The sequence below is a fragment of the Sarcophilus harrisii genome, chromosome 2 (assembly GCF_902635505.1).
Source record: "Sarcophilus harrisii chromosome 2, mSarHar1.11, whole genome shotgun sequence".
NCBI lineage: Eukaryota > Metazoa > Chordata > Mammalia > Dasyuromorphia > Dasyuridae > Sarcophilus > Sarcophilus harrisii.
In genome coordinates this window covers 598,008,370-598,024,862 of record NC_045427.1, presented here as the reverse complement: position 1 = coordinate 598,024,862, position 16,493 = coordinate 598,008,370, and the positions used below count along the sequence as shown (strand labels likewise).

Below are 16,493 nucleotides of genomic sequence, written 5' to 3'. Positions count from 1 at the left end.
TTCGCTGACTATTGACCACCAATTCCGAATTTAAAAGCAAGAAGCCAAAAAAATACTCTGTGACTTGTCTTCATTTTCAATTACCTTTCACAATCTTATTTAAATCTAAACATGTACCTGAGTATAATAACCAAATCATATTCTCTATATATCCCACAATGCTTTAAAGATGCATACTCAATATTTTTGAATGTATTTATATAATTGTAGAAAAAATATAGGATAGCGATTATTGAAACCTGTGTTTGTGTCTTATCTCTACTACTGGTTTGCTCATTTTTAAATTGAGTCACTTGGATTAGATAATACCAGGCTTAAGATTCTATGATAAAGAATTAATGAAAAGGAAGGGTCTTTTATCTCTTAAAAAGTACTAACAAAAATTTTAAAAAATATGTTGAAATTTATTTTGGTATGTTTGATACATTTTTTTTTTTTGCATTTTTCTTTGTTTTTTCTTGCAGTTTTGAAGTTATGAATCTTTTGGGGAGAGTTCTAAACATGCAGTATCAATGCTGATGGGATAAGATCCAATATGAATGTGAATGATGTTGGAGGAAGACGACGCTTTGAGGACAGTGAACATACATTACATATTTATCCTGGGACAATTTCAGAAGGCACCATCTACTGTCCGGTCCCAGCCAGAAAAAACTCAAGTGCTGCTGAGGTGATAGATGCTCTTATTAATAGACTTAAGCTTGACAAAACAAAATGTTATGTTCTAGCCGAAGTGAAAGAATTTGGTGGGGAAGAATGGATACTCAATCCAACAGACTGTCCGGTTCAGCGAATGATGATGTGGCCACGGATGGCCTTAGAAAACAAGTTGAGTGGAGAGGATTACCGATTCCTTTTGAGAGAGAAAAATCTCGATGGCTCAATTCATTATGGCAGTCTTCAGTCATGGCTCCGTGTTACAGAAGAGCGTCGGAGGATGATGGAACGAGGTTTCCTTCCCCAGCCACAGCAAAAGGATTATGATGATTTATGTAGTTTACCTGATTTAAATGAGAAAACACTTCTGGAAAACCTCCGAAACCGCTTTAAGCAAGAAAAAATTTATACTTATGTTGGTAGCATTCTAATAGTCATTAATCCATTTAAATTTCTTCCTATTTACAATCCTAAATATGTCAAAATGTATGATAATCATCAACTGGGAAAGCTTGAACCCCACATTTATGCTGTGGCAGATGTAGCTTATCATGCTATGCTTCAGCGCAAAAAGAACCAGTGCATTGTTATTTCAGGGGAAAGTGGTTCTGGGAAGACACAGAGTACAAACTTTCTCATTCACCATCTTACAGCTCTTAGCCAGAAGGGATTTGCCAGTGGAGTAGAACAGATAATTCTTGGAGCTGGACCAGTACTTGAGGTAAGATGAGTTGTAGAACTACTGTACTGTTTTTTAATTTGTCACTCAGTAAGTGCTAATACAATTTGTTTTGCCATAGTAAGCAAATAACTGACATAAGACTGTTAATATCATTTGTACTTTTACCTATGAATACCAGCATATCTTTAACTTGTCTGTAGAGTTTTAAAACAGTTGTTGGTAGAGAAGTAGCATAGGTAGCATTCAATGGTAATGAAACCTGAAAATGGCAGTGTTTGGGAGGGTTACATTTTTTTTCCCCAAAGATGATATCTAGGCACTAGAATATATATGAATAAGAAACATGAATAAGAAAACTGAAGGTATCCAGTAGGAGAGGAGAAAGGACAATTATATAGGTCAAGGGGATTTATGCAAATATGAAGAAGGTGATAGGTATGTTGTAAAAGTGAATTATCCTGAATGTTTGGTTAGTATCTCTATTCTTGGTATCTCTCCTAAGTACTGAAACTACTTTTAAAAAAAAGAGCTCAGTATCATTTTACAACTATATAGTATTACCTAGTTTTTTTTGTTATCATTTAAAAATATGCTTTCAAAATAGTATTATCAGTATTTAAAGGAAAGAAAGCAAACCTTTTTTTTGTTTGTTTGTTTGGATTGAAAGTAAAGAAGATAATACTGTTATTTGGCTTTAAAACATGTACTTGAAGTGAACTACTCAATCATAGATCATTAGAGATGGAATAAGTCCTTAGATATGGCTTAGTTTGATCCTTCTCAGTTTTTGAATCGACAAAATCTCTATTTTAAACAAAAGTTGCAAAACTCTGGGAGAACTTTGCAATATAATATTTCAGAAAGATTTCTTTAAAAGCCTTTTGACTAATGGAAACAATGTAAAATTCTTCTACGTTTGAATCACCTACTCTAAATTTACAAGTGTTATAAATGATGTATTGAGAATAAGATTGCCCATGATATTCTTTATGATACTATATCTTATAAGCTATTTCACGTGATTTTCATTTTCTCCCTTATATAAACAGATAAACTTTGAGCTTGTTGCTATGTATCATGTTTGCACTTTAAAATTCTAGATTTTCCAAAAAATTGGCTGTTTTAATAAATTTCTTCATAATTCTTTGAGAACTAGTTAATTAATAAGTGCTCTAGTCACTGTACTAGGGGGCTGGTAGACTACAAATGCCAGGAATGAAATAGTCCCTATTCAAAGAGTTTTCTTTTAAAAGCCAGTCAGTAAGCCTCTATTAAGTTCCTAGTACATGCTGGCATTGTGCTAAGAACTGGGGATACCAAAAGAGACAAAAGACAGCTCCTGATATCAAAGAACTCATAAGCAAATGAAGGAGACAATAAGTAAGCTAATCTGTAAAGAGAAGCTACAAATAGGATTAATGGGAAATAATTAGAAGGATGGCACTAGAATTAAGAGTGGTTGGGAAAAGCTTCTTCCACAAGGTGAGATTTTAATTGTCACTTATGGGGAACCAGTAGACAAAGAGAGAATTTCAAGCACAGAGAAAATTCCCAGAGACAACAAGGCAACCAAAAGTGTATTTATGGTTGTGTGTGTATACATTCATACATATATACATAGCCAGATATATGTGTGAGTCTATGTGTATGTGTAATATGCACATGAGGCATATATATACAAATAAATATAAGGTATTTGGGGAGTGGGCGCTAACTAATGAGAGGATGGAGAAAAGACTTCACATAGAGAGTTGTGCTTAAATTGGGTTTTGAAGGAAAAACATTAGGCCAAAATGAGGAAGTATTTCCTTTCCAGGAATGAAGGTCAGCCAGAGCAAAGGTGAGAAGATACAAAATGGAGGGTTATGTGTGAAGATTAGAAAGACCAACAGTTTGGATTATGAGAATATTGTAGGGGGAGTAAATATCATTGTGTTGGAAAGAAAAGATGGAGCTATGTTGTGTAAGACTCTGAAAGCTCTGCCCTAGAGACAATAGAGAGTTATTGGAATTAATCAAGTTAGATGAGTGATATGGACAGATCTCTCTTTAAGGACAGTCATTTTTGTACCTATTTCGATGATATATTGAAGTGCTGAGAGACTTAAGGCAAACACCATTCATAAGTCTTTTGCAGTATCTTGACAATTCTGATAGAAGGTTTGAGAAGGTGAAAATGACAAGATTTGGGACTGGATATATAGATTTGAGAATCTCATTCATAGAAATACTAGGTGAACCCAATGGAGTTGATGAGGTCACAGGGGAAAGAGAATATAGAGAGATGGAAAAAGGACTCACAGCCTTAGACAGTACTTTAGTTAGTTAGTGTGATGATCCAAGAAAGGAGAATGAGAGGGAACAGTCAGAGAAAGGTAGGAGAACTACAAGAACCACAGAATTAATTGTAGCTAAATTGTATATAACTCAACACTATTTTCTGTGTTGTTGGTCAACATTTTCCAAATATTTTCCTCAGGAAATTGGTTCTTTTCCCAGAAACTTTTAGCTCTAGTATTGACTGTAAGAGTTTTTCTAGAAAGTCCAAACCCTACCTGAGCAATAATCCATTCTTCCATTAAACATCTTTAGGGCATGGGAAAGTTATTACCATGTGAGGTAGCTCATTCTACTTTTTGGACAATTGTAATTATTAGGAAGCTGTTCCTTACATAAAGATGAAAACTACTTTCCTGTACTTTGCACTCATTGGTTCCAGTTCTGCCTGTCAAGACTAAATAAAACAACTTAAATTCCCCCTCAGGAATGACAGCTCTTCAAAAATTTAAAGAGAGGGATCATTCTTTTTGTCTTTACTTTTCTTGATTCTTAATCCATTTCTTTGTTATATGGTATGGTTTTGAGGTCTCTATCTTATTAATAATAGTTAGCACTTAAGACTTGATAACTCCTTTGATCCTCACTACAACCTATTATTATGCTTATTTTGCAGTTAAGGAAACTGAAACCAAGAATGAATAAGTGATGTGTAGCATCACACAGCTAGTTAGTTGTCTGAACCAAATATCATTCCTGACTCCAGATCTTAAGCTCAAATCACAGGGCTACTTAGCTACATCTTGCATTACCTTACCTTCTTTATGTTTATATACTTTCATTTAACACATTGAGCTTAAGTTAATACTGTGTGTGAAGTACTATGTTAGGTGATTACAAAGATATATAAAGACCAAGTCTTTTCCCTGAAAAAACTTTCTGTCCTAAAGGAGAAATAAAGCCTGTCAATAAATGAATTATAATATAAGGAATTATGTAGCAAATCACATGAGTAGTACAGTCTGTTGCAGGATAGAATTAAGGGGAACCTTTATTGCTTTGCCACCTGTTTTATGGTGGTGTAAAACTTTGGTTTCAAAAGAAGGAATGTGAAAATGGGGGAAACTTTTTGAATTGGTCCTTCATTAATTGTTAGCTGGCCTCTGCATTTCTTACCTGCATTTATAGTATTTATGGCTAGATCTTGATCCTGATTCTTAAGACTGGCTGAGTCCTTGATTTCTTTTACAATCCTGTTACACTGTTCTTCATACCTTTCCTGAATGTTCTTGCCCTTCTTCTTTCTCTTCTCTTTGGAACCTTGACTGTCTTGTCTACATTATTTTTTCATCCCAGAACTTTCTTTGCCTTCAACTATGTTATTTTAGCATTTGACTTCTTTAATCACCTAGATCTTATATTGGTTTCATCTTGTGTAACAGATTATTAATAACTCTTGACAAGGGAATAGAACCCTCCCTGAATGTATATATATGGGTGTGGGGGGGGGGGAGGGTGTATTCTTAAAAAAATCTTTCATAGGAGACAACTTGTTAGAATAGGGCCTACTTTACTGAATCAAATTCTTCTTTAAATAATAAGTTTTATAGATTCTTATATTCTCTTCATCTTAGTTCTATAATGATAAAAAGATATGATCTATTGTGAAATGTTATTTGTAAAAACTTAACTCTAAAACCTATATCAAGGTTGCCTATGATTCCAATAAAATGTTATATGGACAATTAGGTCTATAAATCCTATTACTCTTATCATTCTTTTAGTTACTTTTTGGTAATAATAAAGTAAAATATAAAAATAAGATTTTTTTTTTTTTTTTACTATCCTATTGGTATCTTCCCTTCTTCCTTCAGATTAAATCCTCGACATTTAAAAAAAATGTTTCTCTTCCTCCATGAATTTCCTCTGTTTATTTTTGGTCTAATTCAGTCTTTTTTCTCCATTTGTGTTTTCTTCATTGATATTTCAACTACTTTTCTAAGCACACCATGGTCTTAAAAGTCCAAATATAGTGATTCTGTTGTCTTTAATTGTGAGAAGAGCTTGTTATTAAAATTTGCAGCTCTTTTCCATTTTTTTCACGTATTTATTGTCTTCCTAGTTTCATCCTTAAACTACTCTTGAAATGGAATTGTTGGATGTTTCTTGGCATTGTTTAAATCTCTTACCAGTTTCCCTTCAGTTGGTTTTCTTCTGTACTACTTTGTTCAGTTATTTTGGGGAAGGCAATTTATCTTGGATCTTTGCTATCAAATTTTTGATATCAAAATGAAATCAAATTTTTTTGATTGTTACTTTAACTGATACCTTTAAACATGCCTGTGTCTCTTCTACAGTTAAAAAGCTCTTCCTTTTGCTTCTCTCTGTTTCTCCTCTTTTTTGTGGCTAAAGACTTAAAAAAAAAAAAGCCATCTACATCTCCACTACTCTCTCATTTTAAATCCTTATTCAACTAAAGCTGCCTTCTTTAGAGTTGCAAGTGCCATCTTAATCACCAAACCCAATGGTTGTTTCTTGATCTTCATTATTTTTCCATTATCTCTATCGTTTGCTATTTTTATTATCTTCTCCTCTTGAATATATGCTTCTTTCTCTAGGTGTTCATGACATTGTTCCCTCCTGATTTTCCCCCTCTGTTCCAACTGCTTCTTTTCTGTTTCTTTTGCTGGTTTTTATTTTTCTCGTGCCTCCTAATTCTGAGTTACCACTGCCACAAACACCTTCTCCCCACCCTACCTCTCAACTTTATCTCATATCCTCTTATCTTTTCCTTTCATACTATTTCACTTGTTATTATCAATTTCATTTTATCATCTCTATACAGATGATTTTCAGATCTATATGCCTAGTCTTACATTATTGCCTAATCTAAAATCCCATGTCACACATTGCCTTTTGAACATCTCAAACTAGATGTCCTGAAATTATTTTAAACTTAGTGTATCCAAAATAGACCTCATCCTTTTTCTTTCCAACTCATTCCTTCCTAATTTTCCTAATTCTATTTCCAACTCTTCAACCCAGTCCCATCCCATTCACTCAGGTTTACAATTTTGATATTATCTTTAGTTCTCCTCCCACATAGCCAATTCATTGCCAATTGTTTTGTTATTTGTACATTCTCAGCATCTCACCCATCTGTCTTCTTCTGTCTATCTCTATAGAAACCTGTTTCAAGCCATTATCACTTCTAATCCAGACTATTAAAATAATTGGAATTTCTTCCTCAAATATCTCTCCAATCCATTGCCTACTCAGCAATCAAAGTAATCTTAATAAGTTGTAAGTCTCTTGACCATGTCACAGTTCCTCCTGACTCTCCTGCCCTTCTCACAGAGACTCTCTGTTGTTTTCAGCATTTTGAAGCATTTAAAAACCCTTATAATCTGTCTTTTCTGTTCTGTTTCAATCTTTTTTATGTTTTACACCTCTCAGTTCAATCTTCAGTTTAACTGTGTGCTTATTCTTAAACAAGATACTATGTCATCCATTTCCATGCCATTGTACTGACTGCCTTCATGTTAGAGTGCTCCTCCCATCTCAGCTTCTTTGGCTTCCTTGAAGATTCATTTCTAATTCTACCAACTCCTTTATTTTATGAATCATCCTTCCATGTTGCTACAACTTATATTTCCGGTTTCTTTATAGTGAGAATGTAAAGGTTAATATGATTCAGTTCTTTCATTATTATGTTTGTCCACTTGCAGGATAAGGAACACAGCACTTAGAGAACTGATGCTAAATTAGCAACAATTGAAGGTCTAAAAACCTTGTGATTATTTGCCCTCTATAAATTCTTACTTTAAAGCCTTATTATGACATGGAAATGACCATGAGGTCTCAAATATTATTCAGCAAGAGTTTTTCAGGTTTCATCATGCTGGAAATATTTTGAATGTGGTCCTAAGAAGCCTAGCTTAAGTACAGAGAGGCTCATCACTACAAACTGACTACTTGATGCTGATTTTTTTTTTTTTTTTTTTTTGGCAAGCCATAAAATAAAGAACAAAATGTCCCTTAGTTTTGTGCTGCCTTTCTCCATTCTTCTGCTTCTGCTGTAAGGGTCATAGAGTGGTAGAGAAGGAACAGAGGCATTAACAGATGCTATGGCTAAGCAATTTATTGTTCTCTTTCCAGCATGCCTGAGGTTAGTTAAACTCCTAAGATCTTTGTACCATAAGCTGTCATCAAGCAATAATTAAGCATCTACTGTGTGCTAAGGATTAAGCTAAACAGTGGGAATACAGAATAAAAAGGTAGAACTATGTCTTGTAATGGGAAGAAGTTAATAAGGGCTTATGTAAGTATACATGGAGTATATACCAAAAAAATACTGGTCTTTTGGAGAAGGAAGCTTTTTAGGAATTAGCATTAGGAAGAGATAAGGGCAAGGGGGCATTGATTCCAGCAGAGAATAGTAATCTGTGCAGAGGTACAGAGATGAGATGGAATGTCATCATTCCCTTCAAGTCAGCAGAGGGACACAGCAGAGAGAGAATGCTGGACTTTGAGAAAGAAAGATGTGAGTACAAATCCAGCCTCAAACGCTTAGGAGCTGGGTGACCCTGGACAAGTCCCTTAATTTTTTTGCCTTAGTTTCCTCTGTAAAATGAGAATAGTAGTAGCACCTACCTTTCAGGATTATTGTAAGGCTTAAAGGAGATGATATAGTAAAGCCCTTGGCACAGTACCGTGCATATAATTACTATATGGACGTTAAATGTGAATATGTGTATGGCTGTGTATCCACATATACATGTACACATATATATTTAAGCAAACAGCATTCATTAAGAGCATTTACTATGTGCCAAGTACTGTGCTAAACACTCAAAATATAAAGGCAAATATGAGGCAGTCTCTTCTCTTAAAAGAGTTGAGAGTTTAATGGGGAAAGATAGTATTTACATACATAGGCATATACTGAATATATAAAAATAGGTAGTATTTGGACTGAACCTGTAGTTTTATACCAGTATTGGAAACTCCCAGGTAACAAAACCTTTTCCAATGCCGTTGGTCTCTTTTCTGAAACTTGAGAGTATTTTCCCCCCAGTTATACACACAAATTTTAACATTGATTATTTGTTTTAAGTTTTGAGTTCCAAATTCTATCCCTCTCCTTTGATGGTAAGCAATCTTGACGTTGGTTAAACATATGAAGTCATGTAAAGCATTTTCATATTAGTTCTTCCATGTAAGAATACTTGATCAAAAAAAGTAAAAAATAATATGCTTCATTCTTTATTCAGACATCAGTTCTTTCTCTGAAAGCTGATAATTTGCTTCATCATTAGTCTAAAACAATCATTGTAGATTATTATATTTCTCAAAATAACTAAGTCATTCACAGTTGTTCATTGTACAATATTCCTGTTGCTCTGTGTAACATTCTCCTAGTTCTCACTTCACTATGTATCAGATCATGTAAATCTTTATAGGTTTTTCAGAAGTTATATTGCTTGTCATTGCTTACAGCACAATAATATCCTATTACAGTTATATACCATAGCTTGTTCAGTCATTCCCTAACTGATGGGCATTTCCTCAATTTCCAGTTCTTAGCCAACACAAAAAGAACTGCCAATCTTTATTTGATATAACTTTTTAAAATTATATAATAAATTGGACAGAATAATTATTTTTTTTAAAAAAATCTTTTTTGGCATACAGACTTAGGAATTGTATTCCTGAATCAAAGCATATTTATAGTTCTTTGAGTTCCAGAATGGTTGTATCAGTTTACAATTCTACCAGTAGTGCATTAGGGTACTAGTTTTTCCACATCCCCTCCAATATTTATCTTTTTTTTTGTTGTTGCTATATTAGCCATTCTAATGAGGGTAACTTTGAGAGTTTTTGAGAATTAGAAACTTTGAGAGTTTTTGAGAATTACATAAAATGCTGAGACATAGGTGTCAGAGGAGGTACTTGAGTCAAGGGCTTTCTGGCTTTGAGGCCTGTTTTCAATTCAATATACAAAATATATTGAAGATTATTTTGAAAGGAAGGCACTAGAAGCTGGGGGAAGTCAGGAAAAGTGTCATATAGAAGGTGGTATATGAGCTGGATCTTGAAAGAAACCCTTACTTTTTGGGAGGTATGAGTGAAGAAGAAATAGATTCCAAGTTTGGGGTTCTACCAGGGTAAAGTCCTGGAGACAAGATGTTTGCGAGGAACAGCAAGTAGTCATATAATACTTAAAGAAAAATAATGTGTAGTGAAGCTATAAAGGTAGGAAGGAATAATAAACAGCAGAGTTTGATAAGAGAAGTGATCAAGAATGAGTCATTTTTATTAAATGGTGATTTTTTTTCAGACTTGCACTAAAGGAAAATCATTTTGGCTGTTGTATGGAAGATAAATTTGAGTGAAGAGAAACTTGTAGTAGGAAAACCAAACAGGAAGCTTGTAGTGATCCAGGAAAGAAGTGAAAAGATTTCCTTGACTATAATGGTAGCTGTTGTAAGTGGCAAAAAGGGCCATTTTCAAGGGATAATATGGAGATTAAAAAGATTAATTGTACTTGTGAGGTGAATGAGAAGGTAAAGATGACAGAGGTATAAACCTAATGAATCTGTTTTGGCTGTGCTTTATGCAAAATGGCTAAGGAACATTCAGTTTGAAATATTTAATAGGTTTGTGAAGTGTATCACATGTATACAGATATTGTCTATTACAGGGATAGTACTCAAAACTTCTTTGCAATTTTTATTATGAACTTGACAATCAAAAAGATTTTTTTTTCACGTATAAAGAAACAGAAAAAGAAGAGTTAATGGAATTGCCAATCTTTATTTGATATAACTTTTAAAAATTATATAATAAATTGGACAGAATAATCTCAAAATTATTCCCTTAGTATTGCCCTCTAAACTTTTTTTGTGTGTGTGCTGAGGCAATTGGTATTAAATGACTTACCCAGGGGCACATAGCTAGGAAGTGTTAAGTATCTGAGATCAAATATGAACTTGGGTCCTCCTGATTTCAGGGCTTGTGCTCTATCTACTGTACCACCTATCTGCCTCACCCTCTAAACTTTTTTAAAGGCTTTCTAACTTGTTAAGATTTCCAGAGTAGCTGTTCTTTTTTTTTTTTTTTTAATGTAAATAATAACTTATTTTTTCCAAATACATGTAGAGCTAGTTTTCAACATTCATTTTATTTTATTTAGTACTACTATTAAAGTTTTTTATTTACAAAGCATATGTATACGTAATTTTTCCAACATTCACCCTTGCATATACCTTTTGTTCCATATTTTCCTCTCCTTTCCCCAATCTTATCCCCTAGCTGACAGGTAGTCCAATACATGTTAATATGTTGAAATACGTGTTAGATCTAATATATGAAAGTTATCTTTCAACAATTATTTTTTTAAGATTTTAAATTTCAGATTTTTCTTCCTCCTCCCCTCTCCTTTTCCCTTCCCAAGACAGCAAGCAATTTGACCTAAAACACTTTCTAGTGTTTTTTAATAGGAATGGATGCTGTATTTTGACAGGACCTTTTTCTACACCTGTAGAGACAATCATGTGATTTCTGTTGGTTTTCTTAGCGATATGGTCAGTTATGCTGATAGTTTCCATATTGAACCAGCCCTGTATCTGTGATGTAAAGCTTACCTGGTCATAGTATTATTCTGGTGATAAATTACTGTTTAATCTCTTTGTTAATATTTTATTTAAAATTTTTACATCTATACTTTTCTTTCTCTTATTTTACTTTCTGTTTTATATGTTAACACTATATTTGTGTTATCACAGGAATTTAGTAAGATTCTTTCTTCACCTGTTTTTCCAAATAGTTTATATAGTACTGGAATCATTCTTTTCAGTGTTTGATAGAATTCACTTTTGAATCCGCCTAGTCCTAGAGATTTTTTCTTAGGGAGTACATTGATGATTTGTTCAATTTCTTTTTCTTAAAAGGAGTTACTTAAGTATTTTATTTCCTCTTTTGTTAATCTGGACAATTTATATTTTATTTAGATTGTCAAATATTTAAATATGCATGGGCAAAATAGTTCCTAATTATTGGCTTTAATTTTCTCTTCATTGGTAGGAAAGTTATTCTTTTCATTTTTGATATTGGTGATTTCATTTTTTTCATTTTTAAATCATATTAACTGAAATTTAACCCTCCCCCTCCCAATAAAGTCAACTCTTAGTTTTATTATTAATGTTTTTTTTTTTCCTTTCAGTTTTAACAATCTGTCCTTTGAGTTTTAGAATGCCTAATTTGCTATTTAATTGAGGGGAATTTAATTTGTTCTTTTCCTAACTTTTTTAGTTGCATACCTAATTAATTGATCTATTCTTTCTCTATTTTATTGATTTAAATATTAAGAAAGAGAAAATTTCCCATAAGTACTATTTTAGCTTTATTCCATTAATTTTGGTATGTTGTCTCATTGTCATTCTCTTTCATTAAATTATTGTTTTTATATTTGTTTCTGTATGATTTATTATTTGACTCGCTCATTCTTTTTTTTTTTTTTTTTAATTAAAGCTTTTTATTTTTCAAAATAGGGACAATTCTTCAACATTAGCCCTTGCAAAACTCTTGTGTTCTAATTTTCTCCCGCTTCCCCCATGCACTCCCCTAAAATGACAAGTAGTCCAATATATGTTAAACATGATAGAAATATCTAAATCTAATACATGTATACATATTTATACAATTATCATGCTGCTTAAGAAAAAGGAAGAGAAGCAAAATAAAATCTGTTTCTGTTAATTTGGTTCTTGATATAGTCAGTTATGTTAATAGTTTTCCTAATATTCAACCAGTCCTGCATTCCTGGTATAAGTCCTACTAGGTCATGGTGTATTATCTTTGGAATGATTTTCTGTAATCTCTTTGCTAATATTTATTTAAGATTTTTGCATCAATATTCATTAGGGAAATTGGTCTGTAATTTTCTTTCTCTGTTTTCATCCTACCTGGTTTAGGTATCAGTACCAAGTCTGTGTCATAAAAAGAGTTTGGTAAAAGTCATTTCACTGTTTTGTTCAAGTAGTTGTATTGAGTTAATTGTTTTTTAAATGTTTTGGTAGAATTCACATGTAAATCCATCTTGATTAATAGCTTGTTCTATTTCTTTTTCTAAAATGGGACTATTTTAGTAATTTATTTCCTCTTCTAGGAAATCTACATTTTATAGGTATTCCTCCATTTCACTTACATTGTCAAATTTATTGGCATAAAGTTGGCCAAAACACTTCCCCTGGGCCTTTATTACATGTAATTTCTATTGTATCATGATCTGGAAAAGATGCATTTACTATTTCTGACTTTGTGCATTTGATTTTGAAATTTTTATGCCCAAATACATGGCCAATTTTTGTGTAGATTCCATGAACTGCTGAGAAAAATGTATCCTCCTTTCTGTCCCCATTCATTTTTCTCCAAAGATCTATCATACCTAACTATTTTAGTATTCTATTTACCTCCTTAACTTCTTTCTTATTTATTTTGTGGTTTGATTTATCTAGTTCTGAGAGAGCAAGGTTGAAATCTCCCACTATTATAGTCTTGCTGCCTATTTCTCTTTTAACTTCTCCTTTAGGAGTTTCCATGCTATGCCACTTGATGCCAAATGTTTAGTATTGATATTGCTTATTATCTATGGTACCCTTTAGCAAGATACAATTTCCTTCCTTATCTCTTTTAATTAGATTAATTTTTGCTTTTGCTTGATTTAAAATCAGGATGGCTGCTCCTACTTTTTTTTTTTTTAACTTTACCTGAAGCATAATATATTCTGTTCCAGCCCTTTATCTTCACTCTGTATGCATCACCCTGCTTTAAATATGTTTCTTATAAACAACATATTGTAGGGTTCGGGCTTTTAATCTACTCTACTATCTGCCTCTGCTTTATAGGAAAGTTTATTACCCTATTCATATTTATGGTTAAAACTACTAATTCTGTATTTCCTGCCATCTTATTTTCTCCAAATCATACTTTTCTTTTTTTTCTTTTGCCTTTTCCCTCCTTCCCAGTATTTTATTTATGAGCATTACTTGCCTCAAGCAGCTTTTAAAAATCCTCCCCCTTTCTTACATCTTTCCCCACTATTTCTATTTTCCCTTCTATTTAGCTTACCCCTTCCTCCTTCCCCTTTCTTCTCCCACTTTGCTATAAATAGGTGAGAGAAGTTTCTCTGTGTAATGAAATATGTCTAATATTCTCTCTTTGAGCAAAATCCGAAGTGACTAAGATTCACAGTTTATCCCCCTTCCTTCTTTACTTCAATTATAAGTTTTTTTTGCCTCTTCGTGAGATGTAATTTCCCTCATTTTACCTCTATTTTCCCGTTTTTCTGGTATAATCTCCTTTTTACCTCTAGTTCCTTTTTTATATTATAATAGCAAAATAAAATTATACATGTACTATCTATGTATATCAATAACAGAAATACAGTTCTCAAGGGTTCCTGTCTTGTTATCTTTTATGCTTCTCTTGAGTTCTATATTTGGAAGTCAAATTTTTTGTTTGATCTGGTCTTTTCACCTGTTTCATTGAATATCCATCTTCTTTCCTGAAAGAAAATGCTCAGTTTAGTGGGGTATTTTATTTTTGGCTGCATTCCAAGTTCCTTTACCTTTTAGAATATCAGATTCCAAGTCCTTCAATCTTTTTAAGATGGAAGCTGCTAAGTCCTGTGTAATCCTTATTATGGCTCCTTGGTATTTGAATTGTTGTTTTTTTTTTTTTTTTTTTTTTTTTTTCTGGTCGCTTGCAATATTTTTTCCTTGGTCTGATAGTTCAGAAATTTAGCCATAATATTCCATGGAGTTTTGATTTTGGAGTCTCTTTCAGGAGGTGTTTAGTGAATTCTTTCAATGGCAATTTTACCTTTTCATTCTGTGACATCAGGGCAGTTCTCTTAAATGATTTCTTGAAAAATAATGTCTTGGCTTTTTTTTTTTTTTTTTTTTTTTATCATGGTTTTCAGGAAGTCCAATAATCCTTAAATTGTCTCTCTTAGATCTGTTTTCTAGGTCTCTTGTTTCCCCAAGTAGGTATTTTATATTTTCTTCCATTTTTTCTTTTTTTGGTTTTCAGTGACTGATTCTTGATGTCTCATTGAGCCATTCTTTCCCATTTGTTCAGTTGTGATTTTTAGTGAATTATTTCCTTCATTTACTTTTTTAGTTCTTTTTGTATTTATCCAATTGAATTTTTAAATGAGTTGTTTTGTCCTAAGTTCCCCATTTCAAATTGTTTTTCATGGGGTTGTTTTCTTTTTCCATTTCACAAATTTTGTTTTTCAGGAAGTTGTTTTCTTTTTCCATTTTGTCATATCTATTTTTTAAGGAGTTATATGCTTTATCCATTTCACTAAGTCTATTTTGTAATGAATTTTCTTCATATAATTTGTTTTCTCTTTTCCAGACCCTCTTGTAAAGCTCTAATTTTCTCCCAACTCTCTTTTAAGATCTTTTTATTATTTCTTCTAAGAGAGCCTTGTGTGTTGGGGACCAATTTATAATCACCTTTTGGAGCTTCATCTGTAGACAGTCTGCTTTTAGTCTCCTCAGGGTTTGAAATCTGTTCTTCCCTTTCAACATAAAAACTATATATAGTCAGAACTCTTTTTGCTTTTTTACTCATTTTTATAAAAAGTTGAGATCTGCTTTTAGAGCAAGGGAGATTGTAAAAGCTTCCTCTATAAGCAGTAGCAGCTGTGCTGGATCAGTGTTTGCTACACCAAGCCAGCGTTGACTGACTTCTAGTGCTAGGTGTGTGTGTGGTCAATCCTGTGAGATTCTGGCATTTTTGGGGTTCACCATTTATCGTTTGTGTTTGTGTTGGATGTTTTCATAACTTTTTTGCTGACCTACTGGCTTGCAACCAGTATAGCCAACACTGCTGTAGATTTCACCCCATAGATTCTCCAGTGCACAGAGAGCCTTTACTGCCCTGGGTCTGTGCTGCCTGCACTCAACTGTGCTCAGCCTGCTTGTGCTTGGCCCACTTCCCTCCATGCCTGATTGAAACAGACTTTTTCTGGAGAGGTTTGAAATTATTTTCTGCTGGTAATTTGTTACACTCCCAATATTTGTAGATTCTGCCAATCCAGAGCTAATTCAGAGGCTGGATTTGCTAGTTAGTTTGAGGGTCATGAAAAAAGTGTGTCCTCTCTGCCATCTTGGTTCTGTCCAACCTCTGACTCACTCATTCCTTAATATTAGATTATTTATTTTCCAATTCATTTTAAATCTATCTTTCCATGGTCCTTTATTATGTCATGTAAATTGCTTCATGATCTGAAAAAAAACACATTAAATTTCTATTTTTTAAAAATTACTTTGTGAGGTTTCTTTTCCCCTAATACATGATCAGTTTTTGTGTAGATGCTGTATATCACTCATTTAGTTTTCTCCAGAGATCTATCCTACCCAACTTTTCTAAAATTCTTTTCACTTCTTTACCTTCTTTCTTGTTTATTTTATGGTTAGATATATCTGGTTTTGAGAGGGGAAAGTTGAGGCTTTCAGCTAATATAGTTTTACTGTTTCTCCTGTAACTTAATTTAACTTTTCCTTTAGAAATTTAAATGCTGTGCCATTTGTTGCATATACGTTTAGTATTGATATTATTTCACTGTGTTTGGTACCTTTAAGCAAGATGTAAGTCCTTTCGTGTACCTTTTATTTAGACTTATTTTTACTTTTGCTTTGTCTGAGATCATGATTGTTATCTTTTTTTTTTTAACTTCATCTGACGTATAATATATTTTGTTACTGCCTTTTACACTTATTTCTGTACTTCACATGTGTTTCTCGTAAATAGCATATTTTAGAATTCTAGTTTTTGATATTGCTATCTGCTTCTATTTTAAGGA

At 33.0% G+C, this 16,493-nt stretch overlaps 1 protein-coding gene across 12 annotated transcripts in view; it reads left to right on the top strand.

Annotated features, from left to right (window-relative positions):
- Nucleotides 1-16,493, top strand: part of MYO9A (myosin IXA) — a 301,754-nt gene that overhangs the window by 66,116 nt on the left and 219,145 nt on the right. For all 12 annotated transcript variants that reach the window (XM_031956316.1, XM_031956313.1, XM_031956318.1 and 9 more), the window contains exon 2: nt 465-1,378. In XM_031956316.1, the coding sequence (XP_031812176.1) occupies nt 536-1,378 (843 nt within the window). In that variant the 5' untranslated portion in view covers nt 465-535. The remainder of the gene's footprint in view (nt 1-464; nt 1,379-16,493) is intronic.